General features: G+C 39.8%; 1 protein-coding gene across 3 annotated transcripts; it reads left to right on the plus strand.

Annotated features, from left to right (window-relative positions):
• The first annotated feature begins 1,303 nt into the window (after nucleotides 1-1,303).
• Nucleotides 1,304-25,646, plus strand: LOC146559389 (von Willebrand factor A domain-containing protein 5A-like). 3 transcript variants are annotated; one of them, XM_085245305.1, is made up of 22 exons: nucleotides 1,304-1,423; nucleotides 3,267-3,314; nucleotides 3,892-4,094; nucleotides 4,184-4,406; nucleotides 4,977-5,143; nucleotides 5,227-5,341; nucleotides 5,481-5,629; nucleotides 5,728-5,816; nucleotides 5,906-6,050; nucleotides 6,437-6,516; nucleotides 6,607-6,721; nucleotides 9,869-10,027; nucleotides 10,113-10,216; nucleotides 16,288-16,505; nucleotides 17,174-17,200; nucleotides 17,497-17,523; nucleotides 18,407-18,445; nucleotides 20,851-20,892; nucleotides 21,502-21,656; nucleotides 23,612-23,735; nucleotides 23,842-23,965; nucleotides 25,325-25,646. In XM_085245305.1, the coding sequence occupies exons 2-21, from the start codon at nucleotides 3,275-3,277 to the stop codon at nucleotides 23,919-23,921; spliced, it is 2,301 nt and encodes a 766-aa protein (XP_085101431.1). In that variant the 5' UTR covers nucleotides 1,304-1,423; nucleotides 3,267-3,274; the 3' UTR covers nucleotides 23,922-23,965; nucleotides 25,325-25,646. The 3 variants fall into 3 exon arrangements, 2 of the variants coding, with proteins under 2 accessions (XP_085101431.1, XP_085101430.1); XM_085245304.1 differs by having other exon boundaries at nucleotides 23,842-25,646; XR_014888329.1 differs by lacking the exons at nucleotides 23,612-23,735; nucleotides 23,842-23,965; nucleotides 25,325-25,646 and having other exon boundaries at nucleotides 1,311-1,423; nucleotides 18,407-19,965; nucleotides 21,502-21,566.
• The last annotated feature ends 812 nt before the right edge of the window (nucleotides 25,647-26,458 follow it).

The raw sequence follows: 26,458 nt of genomic DNA on the forward strand, positions 1-26,458 counted from the left end.
TGCAGGTCAGACTTTGGGAAGTATCCCTCATGTCTCTTTGAAACTAAAAAGAGGTCATTCATCAACTGTGCAGCTAGTTTTCCAGCACGGTTCTGCTGTAAAACTGCAAAACAAATGGAATGTGTTGATGATGACAATAGTGGGTCTGCCTGGGAGTTTTACTGATGAGCATCAGTAATAAAGCCATAGACAAAACTTTATTTACCATTTTCATGTTGGCTGCAAAATTTTTTTTACATATAAGATCTCATATGTAGTGTCTGTTAGACACAGACACTCCTTGCTCAGAATGGTCGTACCCATGAGAACAACAAATAAAATATTCTTTCAAACACTGTTTGATGCTGTAGTATGTTTTTATTTGATTTGTTCTCATAATAACTTTTCTATTTTAGCAAGATGTGTGTCTGAGTGTGTGGAAGCTGGAAATGTCCTGTTGGGCTGCAGAGTGAAGAAAGAAGCTCTGGGTCTCTGAGGATTTTCTTAATGTGCCTTCACCTTCAACAGAAGCAGATCTACTTACACCATACTGCCTTCAGTTCGGTGCTGAGTGTTATAAATGCTGTTTAATCAGTATTTCTTTAAATTTCTTTTGAACTATTTCTATGATCTGTAAGCCAACTATACAACCTTATTTGTGCTGATTAATGAAAGGTATGCACAGTAAATTACAGAATAACGTGGAAGAGTAAGCTCAATTATTTTGAGTAAGATTTTTCAGCACTTCAGAGCTTTTGCAAAGTAAAAATGAAACTCACAGAAGGTATTCTCAAGTAAACAAAAAGAAAACAAACAAGCTATAGCTCCGCCCACCCAGTACATACCGTTTTTTTGAGACAACAAGGAAATGGAATTGTATAGGATGCAAAATACAGTAGAAGTTAAAAGAAATAAGGGAATGAATAGGCGGGGGGAGATTGTTATGTGTAGAATAAGAACAGGGCATTGTTTCCTGAATGGCACTCTTTTTAGGATGGGGAAACATTTAACGGGGCTGTGTAATGTAATTGGTGTGGTGTTATGGAAACAATTGAGCATGTATTTATTAACTGCAGAAGGTATGATAACCATAGGAGAATGATGAGGGTAGAATTGGGAATTAGGGGGGAACTCAGGTTTGAAAAGGTGGTTGACTGGCTAAGATGTCATGAAAGGAAAGGAGTGGTTCTTCGGTTTCTGAGAAGAAAGGGATTGTTGAAGAGGATTTAAAGAACTAAGTGCAGTCTAAGTAACAGCAGAGGGTGGCAGTAATGCAACTTCGATGGATGCAAGCTGCCGTTAAACTGGAAGAAGAAGAAGAAGAACAAGGACCTGGGACGTATCCGACAGAAGTGACTTGTTTCTGCAACGGGGTGTGTAAACACTACTACAAGGAAAAAGAGCTGTAGTCAACCTGCCCGGATACAACTACCTGTCCACACAGGTAAGCTTCTATTGCGCATGATTCTTCATTTGGGGTCTCGAGTGCCATATTATTCATATTTGACAGGTGGATTTTAACCATCCCGTTCTTCATGAGTTTGTCCGTCAGTTCATTCCTAATGTCACATCATTGGTTTCTGTTTCAGTTTTCATTATTGCCTTTAAAAAAAAATGCTTTCGGGTCAAAGTAAAAAAAAAGTTTCAAAACTGTTTCAAAACAATTTCAAATAGTTTTGTGTTTTGTGAAAAAGAACTACTGCCTTAAGTTAACTTTTAGAACCTAAGAACCTAAGGCAGTAGTTCTCTATTATTGCCCAGGTGCACAGTCACTCTGTCACAAGAAGAAAGATGCAAGTTTTCGTCTGCACAGTGAATCCTCTGACTGGAAGTTATCAACGCATGGAAAAAGTCCTCGGTTTTCCATCTTAACTGGTTTTCTGGTGGCGTTTTTCAACATTTCACTCCGTGTAAAAATAATCCATATTTTTCTAGTCACAGATTCCTCACATTAATGCGAATCTTTGTAGAAGCGAAGACGCAATCTTAGTAAGACGCGTGTCGAGTCATTGACGTTTAGACGATTTAACGGGTCAAGGGGAATTTGTTTTCTCTTAAGAAAACCGCTCCCATAAAGCATGCACTCTATATAACGCACTCTACTGCGTTGGTCAGGAGCAGGATATGTTCAGAGTTGCAGTTTTAAATTGATTGGAATGAATTGTTTCACACTGTTGGATTTGCAGATACAAACACAGAACGCATTTAAGGATTTCAGTTCAATAAATAAAAATCTATTTGGTCGATGTTATTGACTCAACTGATAATTAATTTCATATTTTTCGGTGATAATTTGATATGATCTGCTGACAAACCGAAGCATCTAAGCGAAAGTAACCCTTGATGTTTTAATATTTAAAGTTTCGGAGCTCTAATGCGCAGCTGCCATATTAGAAATAAACAGCAACACTGAGAGTGCACTCAGCGTTATAATAGTAGCTAAATTAAATTAAGATTTTTATTTCATCGCTCTGTGTGCGCATATTCTGTTATAGATTTATTTCTAATCACCCTTTTATCATTGTCACCTGATAAAGTGTTTGAATGGATTGCGCTGTATTCATAAGAAGCGCCATGTTACCAGTAGAGCCCCCCCTCCCCCGTCGTTCGTGTGCCACTGTGAAGTCAGCCGCCTCTTATCCGACGGTTAAATTGCTTGCGCCTTTTCAGTAAGCTTTACGGTAGCGCATCTTTGTGTCCTTTGTTGTTGCCCCCAACACACATAGGAAATTAAGCGAAATAAAGCTCTTGGAGTTCTTGTTTTTACCAGTTAAGTTTTTATTTACTTTTCTTTTTACTTTTGCTGGTAATGTGCTTCTTCGTTCATGATTCATTAAAATCCTAAATGTTACCTGCACCCACACTACATTTGTCCCCAGTTTCACCCCAGTCAACTGCAAAATTCCTGAGAGGTTAAAGGACAGTTATGCTCAAACTCAACTAATGCTGCAGCTATAGATTATAATTCTATCGAATATACCGTTGATTAATCGGATAAGAAATACTTTTGTCTTATTAATGAGCAATAACAAAAAAAAAATCAAAAGAAAAGCAATACAGGGCTTTTAAAATGAACTCCAATGTTTTTGTTTCATTTGTTAAAAAACTAAAAACAACAAAAACAACCCTTTAAATGTCATATTAAGTTTTTGTTTTAAGGAAACGTTTTCTTAAATGCAGAATTTTATATGTATATAAAATATATAAAGTAGAGCATTGTTCCAGGCTGCATAGATGAGAAATATTTCTTGTGTTTAATATTAATATCGCTATGTTTTGTTTCACAGGAACGATTATGAACCGCTGTGGTCTGCTAACTCTCCAGAGGGAACCAGGTACTGACAGGAAATAAAGTTTTCTCTGCAGACTCTTTTCATTCATGTAGCATTCAAATGTAAAGACTTTAATCAGTTGTAGTAACAAATAATAATTGTTTCACCCTGACTGAGGCTGTACTCAACTATCAACATGAGAATTGCATTGAGGTTCGTGGCCATTTTCATCTTCTACTGGCCAAAGCATACATAATAAAAACGTCTGGGTCTCCCACACTTACTGGTGGAGAGTTCAGGATGGCAGCAAGCTCACTCTGTACAAGTTGGTAAAGTTGACCATATGCATCCTGGGCAGTGGGCTGCTGCTACATATGGCTACGGGTCATGCAGAGTATATCCTTGTAGTAGAAAAGTAAAGAGGAAAATTAATTGATAAAAAATAAATAAATAAATGAATCAATATGAATAAAAATAAATACACATTGCGACACTATCGAACAGTCAGGTTTAAGTATCAGCTTGTTAATAGTTGACTTTTGTGTGGCTGAAATATAACACAAGACACAATCTGTGAATCAACCATTTGCAAAACATCTGTATGGTTTATGTAGTTATTCTAATTCTGTTTGTCTGTCAGTTCCTCTGAAGAGCATTGAGGTGGAGCTGGAGGTGAGGGACCATGTGGCTACAGTGGTCTCCACTCTGAACTATGAGAACAAGGAGGACAAACTATTAGAGGCTGTTTTTGTCTTCCCTCTGCCTGGAGATGCTGCTGTCTGTCATTTCAGTGCTCAGATTGGACAGACGCAGATTGTAGCTGAGGTGAAGGAGAAACAGAAGGTGAGCTGGACAGTAAATATAACCTGATTATAAGTGAGCTTCAAAATAAACGCAGTGAATGTCACTGACATGTGTCAGCTGTGCTTCAGGCTCGTGAGGAGTATGATGATGCTCTGAGCTCCGGTCAGCAGGCCTTCCTATTGGAGGAGAGTGATCAGAGTCCAGATATATTCTCTCTGAGTGTGGGCAGTCTGCCTCCAGGAGAGAGTGCCTCCATCAGGTTGGAGTACGTCACTGAGCTGGCTGTGCAGGCTGATGATGGTCTGAGGTTCTGTCTGCCTGCTGTGCTCAACCCTCGATACCAACCTCAGGGTAGGACAACTTCAGAATACTTGGACCAGAAATGTTTAAACCATATTAGGTCTTTAACAAACATTGAAAACACTGACAGAATACAATGTATGGCAGAAAATTAAGTCAAGATCCAACTTCATTTTCTAGAAGAAAAAGTGATATAGATATTTTTCATATTATAAACTTTGTAAGAAACCAGAGGCAGATGTGTTGAGTAACCACAGACTGTAACTTTTCAGATTTTCTTGTCAGCTTGATATGTTGCAAGTGAAATTTGAATATATAAAATTGTTATGGGGATTTGTGTATGTTACAGTTTGCTATTAGAATTGATCAAGTATGTGGAACATTTGCAAAACACACAGAGTACAGCTGTTAAATTGTAAAGCTGCTCACACAGATGCATGGTTCTCTATCATTTGTACTCTGATAATCTAGTTATTCCCGAACAGCTGAAATAGAACTGTTTTTTAAAAATACCTAATTTTACTGAAATCCTTATTCGAAGCAGAGGTTTTTAGCAGCTGAAGTTTTTTCTTGTGAGCAGCCTTATTGTTTACAGCATTTCTAACCTGATACTGTGTGCAGGTAGTGAAGGTGCAGGTGTCCAGGTGACTTCTGTTCCAGCCTCTCTGGTGCCCTACAGTCTGTCTTTTTCTGCCCGAGTGTCCTCTCCTCGTCCAATCTCTAAAGTAGAGTCCAACTGTTCCCTGGACCGTCTGCAGTACCTCAACACCGATCAAACCCAGGCCACGGTAGGTAGAGTGCTGATGTGTCTGCTGTGTGTGGTTGTTGCTTATTACTGATGAATAAATATGAATGTGTTTGTGGTGTGCAGGTCAAGCTGGCTGCAGGACACAAGTTTGACAGAGATGTTGAACTGCTGATTTATTACAAAGACGCCCACCAGCCCACTGCTGTGGTGGAGGCAGGACAGGCCTCTGCTGAGCCGGGTGAGTGAAAATGGAAGAGGTTGTTAGATACATTTTTATTAGCAAATTATCTTTACTCATCAGCTCAGGAGTTCAATATGTTTGAATAAACACTTAAAGGCGATGTTGTTTTAAGTTTTTTCTGTCTCTGATTTCTCAGGCTCTCTGATGGGTGATCCAGTGGTGATGGTGAGTCTGTACCCTGAGTTCCCCCAGTCTGTGATGTCTTCAACGGCTTCATGTGGAGAGTTTGTGTTCTTAATGGATCGATCTGGAAGTATGAGTAATACTCGCATCCGCAGTGCCAAGGTATCCATCATTTGTTCTTACACTCATATTAGATAGATATTCTTTCACAATGTTCCTCTCACACAGTGGCCTCACCATCTTTTCCCTCTTCCCTTCAGGATACTCTGCTGCTCCTGTTGAAGAGCTTACCAATTGGCTGCTATTTCAACATTTACAGTTTTGGGTCCAGATATGAACACATCTTCCTGTGAGTATCAACAACAACAACAAAGGCCCTGCTGTCTTTGCTAAGCTATCTTAATGGATGTTTTGGTGCATGTGTTTATGTGATGGCAGTAAGAGTGTGGAGTACAGCCAGCAGACCATGGAGGAGGCTCTGAAGAAAGTTGAGCAGATGGAGGCTGATCTTGGAGGAACAGAGATCCTGGAGCCCATCAAACATATTTACAGCCAGCCCTGCATTCCCAATCAGCCCAGACAGGTAACACATAAAGTGGGACACTAGGAAAGCTGCACAACCTGTCTGTCAGGTTGTGCAGCAGATAATCTGCTCATAAGAACATTGGTGGTTCGATTCCTGGCTGCATGGCAATGTGTTCTTGATCCCAATGTGCATGATGTAGAGTGAGTATGTGCATGTTACTGCTTTATAGAAACCCATAGAAAAAAGGGCCTGTATTCACCCATTTTATTTGAATAGGTGAATGAGACATGTTGCATAAAGAGATTTGAGTGTTCAAGCAGAGTAGAAAAGCACTAATAAAACACAGCCCAGTTACTATTTCTGAAAACTAACTCAGCTCTCAGAACAAGCTGTGTGTTTGTGGGTCTGGTGATATGTCCTTATGTGTAAACTCTCCTCTCTAGCTGTTTGTCTTTACTGATGGAGAGGTGGGGAACACCAAAGAAGTGATCGATCAGGTGAAGAAGAATTCAGGTTCTCACAGGTGAAACCACAAAACCACAGTTATATCTACACAGTTTTTAGGATGTCCAACATGTCCTCTGTGTGCTCAAAGACAATTGTTTTATTGCAGGTGTTTCTCTTTTGGGATTGGGGAAGGGGCCAGCTCTGCTCTCATCAATGGGATGGCCAAGGAAGGAGGAGGTCATGCTCAGTTCATCACAGGGACTGACAGGATGCAACCAAAAGTAAGACATTAAACACAGTTATGAAGGAGGATAATGACACCATATGAAGGACTTACTAAACATACTTAACCAACTCATAAAAGACACAATCTTATTCTGCTGTTTTGATTAATGGTAATAAATCCAATCAAAGGTTTTTGTTTGACACCATCAGCAGATTCCTTAATCCACCTCAACCTGTTTTCCCTGCCATGTATTCTAGTGACTGCTTAAAAAGTCTGCACGTCTTCAACTGGACCAAGTCTCTTGATCAGTTCTCTTCTCTGAGTTTAAACTAATTTTCTCGACAGATCTCCTTGACATTATTTCACACATGCAGTCTTTTTACTCGGAGGTGCAGTACCCTTCCCAGTCTACCCAAGACTGGCAGCCACGACCAGGCCGGCGGACATCCAAGATCCTGCACATCAGCCACGCTGCTTTGCTAGCTAAAACACCGGTGTCGGCACATAAGAACGTTGTCATAGCCTGTCAACGATGTTGATTAGCTGCGTATATACGAATGTGAATCGCATCATTGGCTGGAGCAGCCAGTCACCGGTCACTTACTGACTCACACTCCAACGCAGATTCTCTGTGTGCGGAGCCTGTGCCAGCAGTGCGCGATTGCACAGAGGGAACATTGCCTAAGGGTACATCTTTTGCCATCTTACAATGCTGTGATTGCAGCCATTCCCCAACTCTCTGTGAATGGTGCTCATGGCCATTGATCAGTGGTTGTTGATCAATGTTCATGAGTGTTTGCATTAATGATCAAGGAACTGACCTCCCACCCCATGTTCCTTCACTGGGCTGGTTTCAGTCATAATGCAAATGTTCTGTTTATAAGATTGGGGAAACCTGCAGTCAGCTGAGACTGAAGAAGTCACTTAGTTGAGTGACAAAACATTTCTCCCACTGAAAACGCTACATCCAGATGAACAGAATCAACTTTTGGGGATTTACTTACCTGGATGATTGATTATGCATCAAGATGCTGGTGGCTTCAGTTTAACTACCTTGGGGCTAATGATGGAGCCCCACCTTGTATGGGTGAATGCAACAGTGACTTTAGGGAAATATCTTTTGCAGCAAGCCATACCTTCTGCCCAAGTAGCTACCTGGGAGTGCGTGGTCTGTGGTGGTCTGCTTAACGGCGCTAGCGCTCATCTTTCCAGACTAATGTCTCTCTGGCCCGTGTCCAGACACGTTGATATCGCTGCTGCTGCGCTGAGGGAACTGCCAGTTCTATCTCTGTTTCTGGGAACAAAGTGGCTGGTATCCTAAGGAGATTTCAAAAGAGAGAGAAACCAGTAACGGATGAAGTGTGAGAGTTGTGTGCATACTCCACTCAGAGGAGATATGATGACCAGGTTGAAGGGTTGTTGAACGTGAGACAGCAAAGTGTAGCCTCCAGCTCCTGTTTCATCTGCTCTGTTTGGCTGCTGGTCTGGCTATGATATCCAGAGCTGAGACTGACCCGGCCTCCTAATGCTGAACAAAATGACCTCCACACCTGTGAAGTAAACCAAGGGCCTTGATCAGACATGATCTCCACCGGAATACCATGGAGTCGGAAAACATGATCTGTTAACAATTTAGCTGTCTCAGCAACTGAAGACAGTTTTTTTTTCAAGGCTATACGGTGGGCTAACTTAAAAAAAAACAAAACTGTTAAATATGGTGATTATTACAGTTTTGCCTGAGGAAGCAGGGATATGATTGTAGGAAACAGCGACGTTAAAACATGCGTAAAATAGTGACCAGCGAGCCTGATGGGCTCTCAGTCTCTTGGCTGTCCTTAAATAGATTAAGTTCTTATGATTATCCAGATCACAAAAGGATGCTCTGCCCCCCTTGTAAGTGTCTCCATTCTTCTGGGCCCAATTTTACAGCCAACAACTCACGGTCATCTACATCATAATATCTGGGGAAAGACTGCGAGAAAAGAAGGCACAGGCTTGTAGTTTGCCTTGAGAACCTGAGTACTGTGAGAGGACTGCTCCAACACCAGAGTCTGATGCTTCCACTTCTACAATACACAACTTTGAGTGGTCGGGGTGGATGAGAATGGGAGCAGTTGTGAATAAGTGTTTTAATTTTGAAATGGCGATTCAAAGAAGGCAGTGTGTTTGTTCAGCCTCACTTCTAGTACCGGTGCCCACCTCTCAATTTTAAATACACGTAGACATTGAGGGTTCTTTGGGGGGGGGGGGCATGCTGACACTTGCTTTTGTCTGGCAGGTGAACAGGGGCAGGTCATTGGCACCATGCCCCTCCCATGTTTTAAATTTACTTTTGAACAGCACGAATCAACACCACATATGAATGGGCAGAGTGACGCATGGGGTCGTCACAAACTGCTGATGCCAGGAGAACAGGAGAACTTCCCTGCTGCTGCAGGACTGGAAGCGGCCTCCTTGTCTCCACCCCAGAGTAAAGGAACCCTCTCCTGGGTCTGGTTATTGCCTCAGATAATAATACTGATGGCTTTGGTCTGGTGGGTAATGGTAGTGAAAAATTGGTTATTAAGGGCTGTAGCAGGGATGGGAGGATTTAACAGGATCAAAGGGAGATGTAACTCGTTAGCTAACCTAATATCAATTAGGTTCTGCTCAGCTCCTGAGGCTTGAAGTGACCTAGTGATCTAGTTGAGAATGAGGATGACCAGAAGGAGAAGCAGAGATTCAGTGGAAGTGAGGGATTCGCCCAACCGTATGCCCGAATTTACCAGTGGGCGGAGTCTTTTGGCCAAATTGGACAGGTCGCCATAAAGTGATTTGGAAAATTTCTCTGCAACGGAAGCATCTCTCCCTTTCTTCAGCTGGAGGTGGCGACACTGGGACTGGGATCGGAAACAAAGGGAGTCAGGACAAAGACAAGCTATGAAAGAGAGAAAGCATTCATTGGTTACCTTACCCTTGATCTTTTCCCCTGTATTTTGGTCCATAGTTTGCATGTTGGAATAAATGTCTGAATGTATGGTTGATTATGTGTCTGTTTATGTGCATGTATGTATGTTCAAACATGTTATATACATTAATAATATTATAAGTCAAGTTAAACATTACAGCAGCAGCAGATACATATTGGAGATCAGACCTGCAGTGAGTAAAATGTCTGTTCCAGCTGTTTGTGTATATTTGGAAAGTTTTCATTATTTTTCAGGTGATGCAGTCGCTGCGATTTGCTCTGCAGCCAGCTGTGGTCGACATCTCAGTCACATGGGATTTACCAAAGGAAGTGTCTGTCACTGTCCTCTCTCCACCAATCACAACACTTTTCCAGGGTCAGAGGTCACTGATTTATGCCCAGCTCACTGGACAGGTAGGAGCAGCAGCCTCTCATGTTGTTGTTTAGGTATTTGATGACAGTAATTAACGTGACTTCTAACACTGTAATTCTGTGTCAGAGCTCAGAGGCAGCAGAGGGCTGTGTGACGCTGACGTACAGCCTGGCAGGTCATCCCTCTGAGAACCAGCTGCACTTCAGTCTCAGACCTGCAGAGGACGCTGGGTAAAGCAGTTTAACACAAACAACACTTCTGTTTTGAATTGTGAGTTTCCACGTGTTGAATTTAAAACAGTATTTTCAGAAACTTAACTCTACTTACTGGAAAACAGTTAATAATACCCAAACCTAATGCTGTGTGTCTAGTTTTAAACATGTTTCACTTTTTCCTAATCATTATTTCTTGGATTAGGGATATCATAACATCTAATAGTATATCATTACTGACCACAAACATATTAGACATGACAGAGTAATCTCAGTCTGCAGTTTGTGTGAAATCAAGGAGACATTGTTTGAATTCAAGTCCAAACACTATTGTGCAATAATCTGACACTTTTACTCTAAAATACACTAAGAACAGACAGATTGACACACACAGGAACATCACCAACAACAACTAATTTGTGTTCTCAGAGCCTGCTTTTGTAAAGAATGACAGACTTGTCTGCACATTGCACACTGTCATAGTGTTTGTTTAGAGAAGAAAACAAAGTCTGTCTGACTTTTAGAGGCAAATCCATCAGCAGCAGAAAGAAATCTGTGCAAGATACTGTCAGGACTCCTTCAGCCTGATTACTGCGGTTACGTCAGTGGTTCCCAAACTTTCTTTTGCTAGGCCCCCTCTTTATTTTACAAGAAAATCTTGTCCATGATTTGGACAGGGGGAACAAATTGTGGCAGGATCAGCCTGTCAGTATTTGTATTCCACTGTAACTTTACTGTATAAAGTGTCAAAATGTCAGGGATAGTAAGTCATTATAAGAAGTTTTTGTGAACTAAAAATCCAGAATGTGGGATTCTGTTTGTCCGTGATTTGGAGAGCCCAGGGGTGCTCCCGACGCAGGGGAAACTAATTCTGCCGGGGAGACCTACCTTGGCACTTGTGCAGGTGAGGCCAAAGGCAAGATATGCTTCACCATATTTTCTAGTCTTTGGCTTGGAAGGAAGTTAGTTTGGAGACATAGTTGTGGGAGCCCTGTCAAAAACCTGTCCATTATGATAGCAGTGTCCAAGCATTCTTTTTTTCTTTAATTCATAACACTATTTAAATTCAGGCACTATCTCTATTTTTAACATTACTCGTCAATACTTTCCCGTTGGAGCTGTATCAGATGACCCTAAACCATCCCTTAGGTATGCTGCAACTGGGTTGTTGGTGGCTTACCATGATACACTGAGGATTTTATTTTCACTCTCCATGTGTTTATACACCAAACTGCACTTCTCTTGCTTTCTCTCTTTCATAGCTTGTCTTTGTCCTGACTGCCTCTGCTTCCTTCTGTGGGATTTCTGCCTTTCTTTGAGGTCTAGGGAGCGGACCCAGCTTTGGTGTTACTTTAAGGACAGCTCGGGAATTTCTTAAGCTAATGGGTAGTTTTTCTTGTACTACACAAACTACTACCTGCTTGTTAAAAAGTAACTTCAAAAAGTTAGTAAAGTCAAACCCAGCTCATGGGTCATTCTGTTTGAAATCAACACAGGACTTCTGCTCAACCATCCATGATTTTCATAAAAATGTTATGGTACAAACTTTGGGCACGTATAACGACTACTGTGAAATTTTAACTTCAAATATTAAATACTACACAAAAAATGCTCTTTTGAACTACGCTGTACTGCTAAAACAAAAATATCAGTAGGTTGTCCTGTCAAAATAGAATATATGTATATTTTTAATTTGTGAGACCCAAGTGACTCCATTTCAAATAATAACATTTTGTCAGGGTCCTGGGTCTCCTGACCCAGCGTTTTTAGTTCTTTGTGAGTTTTCTTAGTATTTTGTCGAGTTCTCATGTGATTTATTCTATGGTTTCTAGTTTTGATCCCTTGCCCCTCATGTTTCTCTGTGCCCCCTCTGTTCTGTGTAAAGTCCGTGTTTCTTGGTCTGTGTCTTGGCATGTTTTGATTTTCCTTTGTTTTTTGTCACTCTGTATTGTGAATTATGTTCTCATGGTTGGTATTTTGTTGCTCCCTTGAGTCAGTTTCTTGTGTTCCAGGATTTCACTCTGTGTATTATTTATCATCTCTAGTCTTTTGGTTCTTAGAGTCCTCTGCCTTATGGTTATGTCTCGGTTTCTTAGTTGTTCTGTCTCCACCATGTCAAGTTCGCGCCTCAGTGTTATACTTCCTGTTTTACTTTGAAGGTCTGTGTCTCATGTGAGTGTATCCTAAGCTGTATCCCAATTCAGGGTCTGCAGCCTTAAAGTACGCAGCCTCAACGGTCCTCAAGGGCCGCGTACTCAAAGACCGCTAAGGCCGGAAGTGCGAGGCTTGTGAAATGGGACGGTCTAGCCTCCGTCGCGCTGCCCAGGTTGCCTAGCAACTATGATAGCTGGAAACGTGTGGTTGACAGAAATGAAGGAGAACATATTTTCACTTCCTCAAACACTGCTGAGTTTGTCCTGGTGGATCATCAGGGCTGCAAAGCCTCACAGATGATGTGCAGCAGTGGATCCCTCAGTCTGTCCTCACTCTGGACACTTGCAGTTGTCACACATGGGAATCAAATGTGTGATAAGCTGCAGGATTCAAACACAAGTGTAACTTATAAACACATGTTCATGCTTTTATTACACAATCAGAGAGAAAGACAAAGAGAGAGAGTGCAGGGCAGACAGACAGGTGACAGTCTCAGGTGTATACACTGCTACAAAACAGCACAAGAGAAGGAGGATTTAGTGTTTGTGTTATTACGAGTGCTAAACAAGAAGAGTTCCCAGATGGTACAGTGGACACATGTGTGACTCCTGTGATTAAAGCATCTTTCTTTCAGCTTAACGAGTGAACCGTCAGCTCGTTCAAACACACGTTAAAGTCCGTTTGGCTCGACACCACCGAACAGAGGCAGCAATATAACATAGCTAACATTAACATTGCAGTGAATCCTGCTTGTGCCGTGATATTCAGGACTGCAAACCGAGCAGCATCACTGACTTTCAGCTTGTTGTGATTGTGGATATATGACTGACTTTAATTATCCATAAAATCATCACATTCTCTGTAAGATTAAGGTCGACTATTGTATTATTATATTTTAAAGGCTTTAAAAGCAAGTAAAAGCTGAACGTACAAACATCGCTAATGGCGACATGTGGCCAACAGTAATGTTTTAATGTTCCTCATTATTAAACATTCGCACATAAATAAGTGACATAATATTCCGTACTTACTTTTCACAGTTTACTCTTCGGCCGCTCCGCTTCTGCCGTCTGCGGCAAAATTATCCACACCGACTGCCACACTATGAATTGTGGGATATGTTGGGCCACGAAGTCTACACTGCCACAGCCTTAAAATTCAGGGAAATGAAGGACGCATTTCGAGCAGCCTTTGAATTGGGACAGCCTTCGGCGCGCCACTGTGACGTAATCGGCCTTAAAATGTGGCCTTTAAGGCTGCAGACCCTGAATACGGCCCTACTTTGTTTCCTTGTCTCGTCAGTTCTGATTTCCCCCAGCTCTGCTCTTCTTCTGTGTCTCATTCCCTCGTTATTCCCCAGTGTATTTAAGCCCTGTGTGTCTCTGTGTCAGTGTTACGTCGTCCCTCATTGCGGTGTGTTACTCTGTCCCTGTGTTTCCTTGAACTTAGATTTCCCAGTGTAGTTTTTTTTTTTTTTTTTTTTTTAATTCCTTGCCAGCCAATAAAGCTGTGATTTTGAGTTCATCCCTTGAGTCTGAGAGCCTGCATTTTGGGTCCAACTCCTTCCTGCCACACAGCACTTACTGACACATTAAAAAAAAAAAAATTCCATTTGACCTTCTGGACACTCTAGTATTTGTTGTATTTTGAAGAGACAACGTACTGATTATTTTTGTGGCATGACTTGTCATGTTTGCTCAATGCCACATGAAATTTGAAAGGAAATACCATTTTCTTCAATTCAATTCAGTTTTGTTGATACAGCCCCAAATCACAACAACCGTTGCCTCAAGGCACTTTATATTGTAAGGTAGACTCTATAGTAATACATACAGAAAAAAACCTAACACTCATATGATCGCCTATGAGCAAGCACTTTGGCCACAGTGGGAAAGAAAAACTCCCTTTTAACAGGAAGAAACCTCCAGCAGAACCAGGCTCAGGGAGGGGCGGGGCCATCTGCAGCGACCGGTTGGGGTAAGAGGAGGAAGACAGGATAAAGACATGCTGTGGAAGAGAGACAGAGAATAATAACAAGTATGATTCTGTCCAGAGAGGTCTGTTAACACATAGTGAGTGAGAAAGGTGACTGAAGAAGAAATACTCAAGGAAAATAATAACAAAATCCAAATTTTTTTCAATTTTGTTATTAAGAATATCATGTTAAAAAGTATTAAGCATCCTTTATTTTGTCATATTGTGAAATTAAAAAATAAATATTCAGAAATTGGCACTAATCACCTTTTGAATAGTAAAGCTCTTTAGTGCTGTTTACCTATATCTGCCTTTGAAGGAGTGCTGGACTCCATTGCCCTTATATCAATAAAGTGCCTAACACACAGTACACAGTGTAACTATAATATAAAATATGCATATGCACAACACAACTGAATGACATAATTTCTTTGTACATTAGAAACATTACAGTCTATGTGAATAAGCCAGCTAATTTGGATCATTCCACCCTGGAACAACAAGAATCCAAAGAAACCATTAAAAGCTCAGAAATACCATCAAATTCATGCCCTTGATGAGTGTATGTAAACTTCTCATAACACCTGTGCAAAGTTTTGTGTTCTTGCAGAAATTCTTTCACAATGAGTAGACTTTAACCCTGTGACTCAGTGGTCCTGAACAATTGCATACAATATTGTTAACAATCTACCAATCAATGTTTGACTCACTTCCAGCTTATTGTAGCTTTCCTCCCTTTCAGCAACTTCTACGCTGCAGTCTGAGCTTTTCTACACTTGTTATGATCAAATGAAGTGACAGTGTTGACTTTTTAGCTGCAGTTACTTGTCAGAATCAAAGGCAGAGACTCCATTCCCACAAAAAAAAAGCAAAGTTAGACTGAGACTGAGGCTCAGATACACAGATAATTTGGGTTATTTTGGTCATTCTTTTAAATGGACATTTGTGAGGTTGGTCATTGATCAGGTTGAGTTGAGGACTCTGTGCCGGCCAGACCAGTTCTTCCTCATCAAACTTGCTTATGTATCTTGCTTTGTGCACTGGTTTGCAGTCAGGGATGACCCCTTCCTGCTAGAACAGGTGGGGGCCCAGTAACCCTAGCCCAGGCAGGGTTAACTGTTCCCTGATTTTTTTTCACTCAGAGGGGTCTTTTGATACATAGACAGACAATTTATTAGTCATTTAATATACCTGATTATATTCGATCAGTATTAAGCATAGCTATTTGCAATATATGTAAAAACCACCATCACTTCATGCGGAGACCCCTTCGGCGCCAGCTGCGGCCTTAAGGCTGGAGCTGAATAAAACTCCCTGATAACGACTGTGTTTAGACTGTTCCCCCCCATTCCATACAAGGCCACCTGGGTTGGCTGGAAGACTGTTTACTTAGCCTGGCGGGCCGAAGGACACTGTCTCAGCTGAACTCTGGACACACACATACACTGATATGCACACACTGATCCCCCCTCCCTTTCCAAACGCCTTCGATGCTTGTGCCCTACCGGGGAAGATGGCAGTCGACTGGACCAGCGCAGACACGCTGCAGGACCGGATGCGCTGTCTACACCGGCTCTCTCTTACCCTTTACCCGCCCCTGTTGCTTGTCTTGTGTTTCTATGGTGTATTGATAGTCATGTGCTTTTGTGCTGAGGTGTTTTTTCTGTTATCAAACTGTTCTCAGGAGCTCAGTCTGAGTGGAGTTTTTTTTCTCCTCCTCTTACCTCATGTTATGTATTTTCGTTGTTTTTTTCCTATCAGCCTACCTTTCTGACATGTCTCCCCAATGTGATGTTTGTGTAAAGTTGGTCAGAAGGTTCCTTTGTAAGTGCGCATGCGCCATTAGCGTGCTGCCTGCTGTAACCCTAATTTCCTTCGGGATTAATAAAGTATTCTGATTGTGATTCTGATTCTGATCACATATGACATATGATTCTGTGTGTTTTCCTTCTTGCCTGCAGACTAACAGTTCACAGGTTGGGTGCTCAGACTCTCATTCGCTCCCTGGAGATGGAGGAGAGAGAGCACAGAGGACAGCAAGATGGAGTGAAGGAGAAGGTGGTGCAGCTCAGTGTCGAATCAGGAGTGAGCAGTTCGTTCACTGCCTTCATTGCTGTCAACAAAGACAACAGCGAAGTGATTCAGGGACCTCTTGTGCGCAGAAATATTCCAACAGCCCGTGAGTTGTTGTTTTTTTTTTTTAAACTAAAATACTCAAACACAGTTTGAAGATGAAGAAAGCTGAACTTGAATGAAAAGAGTACAATGATAAATAGAAGAGCAGACTATCAGAGTCAGTTAACAGGATCCAGACGTTGTACAAATTTTTTTTTAAAAAGGTTGGTTAAAGCAAAATATGAGATTCAGTAGCAAAAATATGGTACAGTTATTCAAGATATTGACAGGAGAAAAAAACAGTATATTTTAAACAGTGTTTTTGTATTGTGTTATATTTGCATATCAGCCTATGAATGTTAAAAAGTAAGACATTAAATCTCTGGACCTTTAAAAAAAAATCATTTTACATCTGTGCATTTCAAAATATATATATATATATATATATATATATATATATATATATATATATATATATATATATATATATATATATATATATAAAAATTTCTGTTTTTAACTTTTTTTGAAATGGTAAGTATACAATACTGTATGCAAATAGCTTTGATAACCTTTGTAATGGGCTGTGTCCCAAAGTGAAGACTTACCTGATAACCTCAGTCTGTTTAAGGTTGATTTATACATTTTAAAGATCGACAGTGTTTTGTTTTTCTTTTTCTCTAATAATATTCAGGCTGATATTTTTTTTTTTTCTTTTATTTTTTTGCGTAGTGTTTGAATTGGCTCCAATTGGTTGTGGTGAGTAAAAGCTGAGCAAAAACATGCATCTACACAAATATGCATTTCTGACGAATAAAAATAAAAAGACCAACACACATTTTTATTTGAATTCATTTGAATACTGTATGCAAATAGCTGCAGTATTTGCTGTGACAGCCTTTGTAATGCGCTGTGTCCCAAAGTGAAGTCTTCACCTGATAACCTCAACCTGTTTAAGGTTGATTTATACATTTTAAAGATCAACGGTGTGGTAATGCCAGGTTTTATTTCTCTCTTATATGTTCACCCTCAACCTGACTTTTTTTTTTTCATAGTCATGATGGCTGCTTCATCCACGATTAGTAAGTAGAAGCTGAGTGACAACACACATCTACACACATGTGCATTTCTAAAATAAAAACAAAGAAACCAACATATTTGTATTTGAAATGTTAAATGTCAAACATTCACTGCACAGTTGCTGCAGTATTTATTTTCCCAGTTGTTGTAATTGGCTGTATTTATACTACCATTTATGATAAGTTGCAGGTCATGATAATGACCTCAGAAGCCATAAACGTACTGATCTAAACAGCAAATGAAATGTCTAATTTTCCCAACATTTCCATATTAGCGTCATAATCAAGCTGCAATTCCTTCCTGTGAAACTAACTTTTTTGAATTATTAAATAATTAGAAATGTAATATATTAAATATGTGATCATGTAGTTCCTTCCATAAAGAGCCATTTTCTTCTCTACTGCACAAAAGAGTAAAAATAATGAAAAAGACCCTTTAAATGATCCAATGTGTCTGAACTTGAATGATTAAATATAGGTGGTGTTTATCAACATGTAGATTTAAATACAGTTTAAATATTGTAGTAATATTCTAACCTGCTGTAAGACTCTCGGAAGCCAGAAACGTAGTATGATGTGGAGACATTACATGTTAAGATGAAATATTAATCTGTTTTTGTCAGACAGATGAATGTGAATAAAAAGAGTACGATGATAAATTTAAGAGCAGAATATCTGAGTCAGGTTCAGACGATCCAAAAGCAATAAATGACATTGACTTTAAAATATTTGTTACAAGAAATCAAGATTCTGATTAGAAAGGTGACAGTGATGTACATTTACATACTTTTATACTATTGTTTTGTATTTGTATATCAACAAATCAGTAAGTTAGTACATTTCTTAAGAATTTGCTAAGGAACACTAACTCTATTTTACGTTATAGTGTGTGACTCCGCAGTGATGTTTGAGGAAATTGAAGCAGGTAAGTAAAACCTAAATGACACATCTGTACATCTATGTAAATGTGTAGCTGTTTGTAGAAGGGACCGGGCCCATACAACTACTGGACATAACCTGCATCAGTACCACATGGAAGCTTCTGTTCAGGCATCATAGCGGCAAAGATGAATAAGCACATGGCTCAATACATAAGCGGGGCACAAAAAGGAATTGGCATCAATACCAGAGGCACAAAACACCAGCTACTGATAGAGACTGCAAGACTTGGCTGACCAAGCCCCACACTCGGATCCTGGAATGCCTAGAACTGTACAAGATCAACAGGACCCTAAGAGCTGTGGAGAGGCTGCTAGGGAAGCTGAAACCACCAAGTACCTGCAGAGGGTCAGACAGGTCCTGAGGAGTCAGCTGAACAGTAAGAACAGATCCAGGCTATCATCACTTACGCCCTGCCCATGATCAGGTACCCGGCTGGGATAATAAGAGATAGAAGCCACTGACATCAAGATAAGGAAACTCCTGACCATGCATGGAGGGTTCACCCTAAGATCAGCACCCTGAGGCTGTATGCTAAGTGGAAGAAAGGAGGACGGGGACTGGTGAGTGTCAGTGCCACAGTCCAGAATGAGACAACAAATATCCACCAATACAACCGACCACGCGCTCAGTGAATACCTCAGGCAGCAGAAAACCAAGAAAGAGGAGGAAGAGGCTGTTGTAGAAGGACAGTCCCCTGAACGGTGTGTACCACCGGCAGATAGAGGAAGAGGCCGACATCCAGATGTCCTGATCTGAAAGACAGCACAGAGGCACTAATCATGGCAGCACAGGAACATGCTCAGAGCATATATACCTGTGTGTATGTATGAGTGAGACAGTTTTTGAAAGTCAAAGTGATCTGATTTGTTCACTGAACTTAAACTCAGTATTTATTCAGGTTAGGATGTACGCATTTGGAAAAAAATAGTTTTAGGTGTGGTTCAGTGTGTGGACTGAACATGCACATGTGAGTCCTCATGTGTCATTGTGCACACTTGTGGAGCTCAGTTTATGCTTGTGGATCGACCCTTTGTTGAACACATTTTTCTCCATACATATGCATACAGCAATGCATATGTATGGAGCAATACAGCAAAACCAGTTTTCATCAATGTGATATTTTGTACAGTTTCTGTAAATACACAGACTGTTAAACACAGAGGAAATGATGTGAGCTATTACATGTAGGAGCTGGTAATGTGGTCCATAGCAACATGTATGTCAGGGGAATGTTTGTGTCTCTGACAGCCAAAAGAATATTATCATGGAGTGTGTATGCTAAGGGCAGAGGGGCACAATAGTGCACATTTCTTACATTGTATTAAATCGGGAAGTGAAAAGGTTATGATTTTTTTTTTCTTGGAATATGACTGTTTTTGTGAAATTCATGCATTCAGATACTATTGCTGAGGCATTCTGTGTAATTACCTCAAAAATGTTGCAGTGTGTTTACCAATTAAAAAGGATTCTTCATGAACGGGAGGAAACAAAAGGTAATGGAAGGTAAGTTTAAAAAAAAATGAGAGCATGTATTTTAGTTTTAACATGTGTGTTTTTTCAAAAGGTCAACTGAAAGAAATTCTTTTTTTCTTAATGGGTGTGACACCATCAGTTATAATTTGCTGGGTTAGAATAAAGTAAGAAAAAAGAAATTAGCATGCATTGTCTTAGTAGATATGAAGGAAATTTAATGCTTAGTGGAAGTAACTGTATAACAATGTTTAGTTCATCTTGATGCATTCTCAATCATCCAGGGAAGTAAATCTTTAAAAAGTTGATTCTGTTCATCTGGACGTAGCGTTTTGTGGGAGAAACGTTTCGTCACTCATCCAAGTGACTCAGCTGAGACTGAAGAAGTCACTTGGATGAGTGACGAAACGTTTCTCCCACAAAACGTTACGTCCAGATGAACAGAATCAACTTTTTGGAGAATGTTTAGTTCAGTTCCTTTGATATTGAGACCCAGTTTTCTCCTGTTGAATAATCTTTTAGTCTTATATTCCAATAAATCATATTAAATTAATCTGATTATGTGTATTTATGTATGTATTTATTGGCCATACATTTTCCCAGTAAAACATGCGAAACACATACTTTACAGCGTATCAAGCTTTCATTTCATCAGCTTGATTGCCTTCAGATAGTATTCATTAAAACCACTTTAACTGATGCTGGGGTGTTGCCAGTTTTATTTTTCTTTAATAAGTTAGACTCCAAACCTATATTTGCTCCAATGGTCATGAGTATTAAATCAGAAATGAAAAGGTTATGATTTTTTTCTTGGAATATGACTGTTTTTGAGAAATCCATGCATTCAGATACTATTGCTGAGGAATTCTCTGTAATGAACTCAAAAACGTTTTTTTGTGTGTGTGTTTACCAATTCAGATGGATTCCCAATGATGGAAGAAGAAAACCAGTCAAGAAAATGTAAGTAAAAAACAAAATGAGAGCATGTATTTAGCTTTAATTAACAGGAGTGTTTTTTCAAAAGGTTAACTGATGGAAATTCTTATTTTCTTATTGTCTGTAACACCATCAGTTATAATTTGCTGGGTTAGAATAAAATAAGAAAAAATAAGCATGCATTGTCTTGGTAGATATGAAGGAAGTTTAAGGCTTAGTGGAAGAGACTGTATAACAATGTTTAGTTCAGTTGCTTTGATATTGAGATCCAGTTTTCTCCTGTTGAATAATCTTTAAGTCTTATATTCCAATAAATCAGATTAAAATAATTTAATATATAAAACCATATATTTTCTCTGTAAAACATGTGAAACACATACTTTACATCATATTAAGCTTTCATTTCATCAGCTTGATTGCCTTCAGATGGTATTCTTTAAAACCACAGTAACTGATGGTATGGTGCTGCCAGTTTTAGTTTTCTTTAATAAGTTCGAACTGTTGTAAACATTTGATTTTGTTGTGGAGCTCTTGTGTAATTATTACAGTTTTAAGATGTAATTTATGGTTATCATGTAGAGTTCTGTTTGTCATCTAGCACCATAATCGGGTTTTGTTTTTATTGCATCTTAGATTTTCCAGCTGCTGTGCCTGAGCAGCCACCCAGAGACCCTTTGCTGCAGTTAGTCTCCCTGCAGGAGGCGTCTGGCTGCTGGCTGCTTGATCCAGCTCTGGCTGCTGCACTGGGACAGACCAACGAGGAGGTGGAAAAGTCAAAGCCTGAAAAGGTGCACTGCTGTCAATTTAAATATTAACACAAAATGATGATGTGAGATAAAACAGATTTGATTCTATGATTTCAACAAAAACACATGATATAATTAAAAATACACCATAAAACAAAGAAGATGAAGTCAAACTAAATGTAGGCCTGCCTCACAGCCTGAGAATAAACATCTGCATATCAGAAGCTAAGGCTACGTCCACACTAATGCGTTTTCGTTTGAAAACACATTGTTTTCTCTCCGTTTTGGTCTCCCGTCCACACTGAGACGGCGTTTTCCTCAAGGAAAAATGCAGCATTTTGAAAACGCTCTCGAAAACGTATACACTTCAAAACGGAGCTGCCCCGTCGCAGTGTGGACACTCAAAAACGCAGACTTTCTAAAGCGATGACGCATTTTAGTCATGTGATGCAGTCATGTGACCAATTAAACAAAGATAGCGGAGGGCATTATACAGCAGTTGTTTTGATTGCTCTCAATTTTGACAGCCCTAAAACAGATTATTATCAGTTTGTACATGCTCCAGATAGCTTTTCTTCAAATTCTTTAATTCTCATGCGCTTTTGCGCATACGCAGTACTGGAACGTAAGCGTTTTGGGCCGTTTCAATGTGGACGCGCAACTCAGACGAAAACGCAGTCTGCAAATCTATCCGGGCTAGTGTGGACGTAGCCTAAAACACTGGTGGTAATCATACTCCTAACCACCCACTGAGATGCACCAGCGTCTGATATTATCCAGAAACTGCAGAGCAGCAGAAATTTTTGACTGGCAGGCTGGCAGTCCATCAGGATCGGCAACAGCACTTCAGCCAGCATTATTACAAATACTGGCGTCCTCAGTCCCATCCTATACACCCTGTACACCCTGTACTGTGTCACATCCAACAAGGATAACATCATTTTGAAGTTCGCGGACAATTCTGCAGTGGTCGGTCGCATCACTGGAAGAGATGAGGCGACTTACAGGAGGGAGGTGGTCAGTCTGGTGTCATGGTGTGAGGACAACAACCTCACCCTCAACACTGGCAAGACAAAGGAGATGATAGTGGACACGAGGAAGAAGAGGAGGCCTCACCCACCGCTGTCTATCCGGGGCCTTGAGGTGGAGAGGGTGAGCAGCTTTAGGTACCTGGGCGTCTACATCTCTGAGGGCCTCACCTGGACACTGAACACCACACAGCTGGTCAAGAAGGCTCAGCAGCGGCTTTATTTCCTGAGAAGGCTGAGGAAATTTGGTATGTCGGCCAAGATCCTCAGCAGGTTCTACAGCTGCATTGTGGAGAGCACACTGACCAGCTGCATCACTGCATGGTATGGCAGCACTACTGCCATGAACTGAAAATGCTTGCAGAGAGGTTCAGAAGTGTGAAATCCAGAACATCCAGACTCAACAACTTCCCCACTGCCATCAGACTCTTGAACAGCTGACCCATTCTGAACAGTAATAATAAATTTTTTTTGCACGTCTGGTCATCTTACATATTAAGCCAACATATTAAGCTATAGCTCTTTTACACACATCTGTTTCAAATTTTCATATTTTGTCTCCTTTTCTGTCTTCATTTTTTTATTTGTACTATTTGTATTATATGTTCTATTTCTATTGTATATATTAATCGACATTTGTGGGTGGAAGGAATTTCATTGCACAGAAAAATGCCTTTTCTCTTGTGACACATGACAATAAGCACTGTGAATCCTTGTATTATTTTCTTCATCAGTTGTTGTAAAAATATTTCAGCACATTATTTTAGAGCATTTATGATATCACAGTTTGGGATTTCATCAGGAAGAGCATCCAGTGTAATAATCTGCCAAATCAAATATGCAGAGCTGCCCACCTTGGTGACCCCGTGTGACAAAGAAGTACACAAACATATGTAATATTACTGGTTGTAGAAAGTAAAATGTGTGTTCTGTCTGGTTTATTTGATTGATTTTGATTTGGGGAATTAGACCAGCAGTGAAGTGTGGGCCACCATTCTGGCTCTGATCTGGCTTCATGGTTTCAAGATGGATGCAAAGGACGAGTGGGAGCTTCTGGCTATGAAGGCTGCCTCGTGGCTCTGTGCTCACAATGGTACTAGCAATGATTGTAACAGATAAAATAACAGCTTTAAAAAACTGTTTCATTCTACAGCTTTCCTCCCACAATCATTATTTTAATATTTATGTTGTGTTTTTAGCACCGTGTGTGTCAGAGTGTGTGGATGCTGGAAATGTCCTGCTGGGTTGCAGCGTGAAGAAAGAAGCTCTGGGACTCTGAGAGTTTTCTTAAAGTAGCTTCATCTTCAGAGTGAACAGAAGCAGGTCTGCTTACTCCACACTGCCTTTGATACAGAGCTGTTTTATATCATCAACCCCTTTTACATGTTTATTTGTCATGAATTATGTATCTAATATTGGTTTTACCATTGTGGAAAAAAAAGTATGTCAAAATTGTCTGAATACTCCTAACACAGTAGAAGATTGGACCACTGCTGTGGCAGCTCATTCACAAAGTGTTTTAATTCCTTTTCTCTGCCACTAGATGGCGATTATGTTCATACCTTTACTGATTTCACACAGAAACACCAAAACCAATCTAAGAAGAGTCTTTTCCCTTCCTGTTATAGTTCTGAAAATGGCTTCAGTTCAGGACATTTCCAAATGGTCCTCAGTGAATTGGAGTGAATAGAGCAAAACTTTTAAAATAACTATTTACAGTGTTTACACCATCTTCTAAACAAAAAAGTCTATCCTAGCTTTTATTTTTAAAAAAGTAATATTTTAATGGCCAAATTGAAATGAAACCATACAGAACGTCATTCTGTTTTTCTTGCAGGAGTTACAATTTTATCCATAAAACACTTTCATTCTGCTAATTGACACTGATTGATCCTTGAACGTCTTAAGGCAGCACATAGTCTTCATTCATGTTTGCTTACTCATGTAGTTCGAGTTGAATCTGAATTTCCCAAAACTGCCTGTTTTGTAATGACTTTCCAAATAATACTTAGCATAAAAAATTAGAAAATTTATGTTTGGTCTCTCATTTCTTTGTTTGTGATTCCACTAATTACACAAGGATTTCATAATTTTTGAAGCCACACTGAAAATACTCAGCAATCTGTGCATTCATGAGTGGATGTAATACCGGTAGCTTAGCTGTAGCATTTGTAAGGCTTCAGCTTCAGGTTACAAGGAAATGACATCATTCACGTAGATTACTGATTAGCAGTGCTAACTCGAAATTTCTAGTTACTTTTCTCAAAATTTTGAGTTAATAAGTCAAAGTTTCGATAAAATAAGTCAAAATTTTGAGTTATGGATCCTTTTTTAATTTTTTTTTTAGTGGCAGAAACTGTCTTCCATACAGAGCACATCTCCTTATCTAAGGTTTTCTGTGTTTCTTATTCTCTTTAAAAGTTCTGCTGAGGGCCTCCTATACTCGAAGTCTAAGAGCCAACTCTGTTCTTTGGCTCGACTTTCTTCCATAATCTTTTCACTTTTGTGAGAAATAAAACACAATTTAAAAACAGATTGTCATAAAAAGAAATGACATCAATAACTACACCAAGGACATTCAAAACAAATTTTAAACTTGGCTTAAAGACCATAAGTCTGATCTGAAAATGTCGACCAACTTCAACATTTAGATTGTGACACTAACTTGTCTCTCTTCCACAGTGTGTTTCTTTTGTCCTGCTCCCCTCTCCCTTAACCAATTGTGGCAAATGGCTGCCCCTTCCTGAGCCTTGATCTCCCAGAGGTTTCTTCCTGTTAAAGGGAGTTTTTATTTCCCACTGTTGCCAGGTACTTGCTCAAAGAGGATCATTCAATTGTTGGGGTTTTTTCTGTATTACTTAGTGTATTTACCTTACAATATAAAGCACCTTGAGGTGACTGTTGTGTTGATTTGGCGCTATATAATTAAAACTGAATTACATCTCTGAAGAAATGTTACATGCATGTTTTGTTGCCTTTTTAAAGTGATGGGGGAGTAATTGTAATGGGCTAATAAAAAGGGACAGACGTGCTCTGTGTAAAGATCAACCCTTTGACCACCATTCACTGCATCATTAATTGCTTTAACTTATAGTCCATAATGCTGTAAAAACAAAAGAAGGAAAAGCTGAGTCATTTTCACATTTTTATTGAGGTTTGAATTCAGAAACTCTGTTGCTGATCTCAGTAAATGTAACAGGATGTCTCCGTCCCTGCCTGAAAATTTACAGATGTGGGTAAAACAGGGTGATGTGTTATTGTCAGGTTTGAGTGAATAACAGGACCCAAATGCAGGACTTCCTGAGAAGCCACAGGCAGTTTATTTACTTCACTTACTATTTATATCAGTTTGGCCAGCAGTCACGTATAGGTTCAAACAAAATGGCACGAGGCTGCAAAAATATTTATCATCTAGTAATCTTTATTAATGAAAGCATGAGTGTACCCACCAAAACACACCAAAGAACCCAACCCCTGTAACAGCAACTGGCTTCTTTTTATTCTCTATCAGTCAGGTGAGCATCTGGAATAGCCCAAGTCTGGGGGAAGCAAAAAAATGAGAAACAAAACATCCACATATGCAAACATCAAACCACAATATAACACATGGAAGACATTTATATTTTGTACAAAGTCCTATGAATAATTCAATATGTGTATGCTAGAAAATGCACAAATACATAAATAACAATCTTCTTGTGAGACGTGTGTGTGAGAGAGACACAGAGAGTGTCGAGTGTATGTGTGTATGTCACCCCCAAATTTCACACCTAAAAATAACTATATTAATAGTATTAATTAATATAATTATATTAA

Source organism: Mchenga conophoros, linkage group LG14, assembly GCF_057382185.1.
Source record: "Mchenga conophoros isolate Kocher_MC1m ecotype Shallow Benthic linkage group LG14, M_conophoros_male_GT1.1, whole genome shotgun sequence".
Lineage (NCBI taxonomy): Eukaryota > Metazoa > Chordata > Actinopteri > Cichliformes > Cichlidae > Mchenga > Mchenga conophoros.

Coding starts and splice junctions, on each gene's coding strand:
- LOC146559389 (XM_085245304.1), top strand. CDS start 3,275: ATGAACCGCTGTGGTCTGCTAACTCTCCAGAGGGAACCAG. Junction 6,051..6,436: donor TTCCCAATCAGCCCAGACAG/GTAACACATAAA, acceptor TCTCCTCTCTAG/CTGTTTGTCTTTACTGATGG. Junction 10,028..10,112: donor ATGCCCAGCTCACTGGACAG/GTAGGAGCAGCA, acceptor ATTCTGTGTCAG/AGCTCAGAGGCAGCAGAGGG.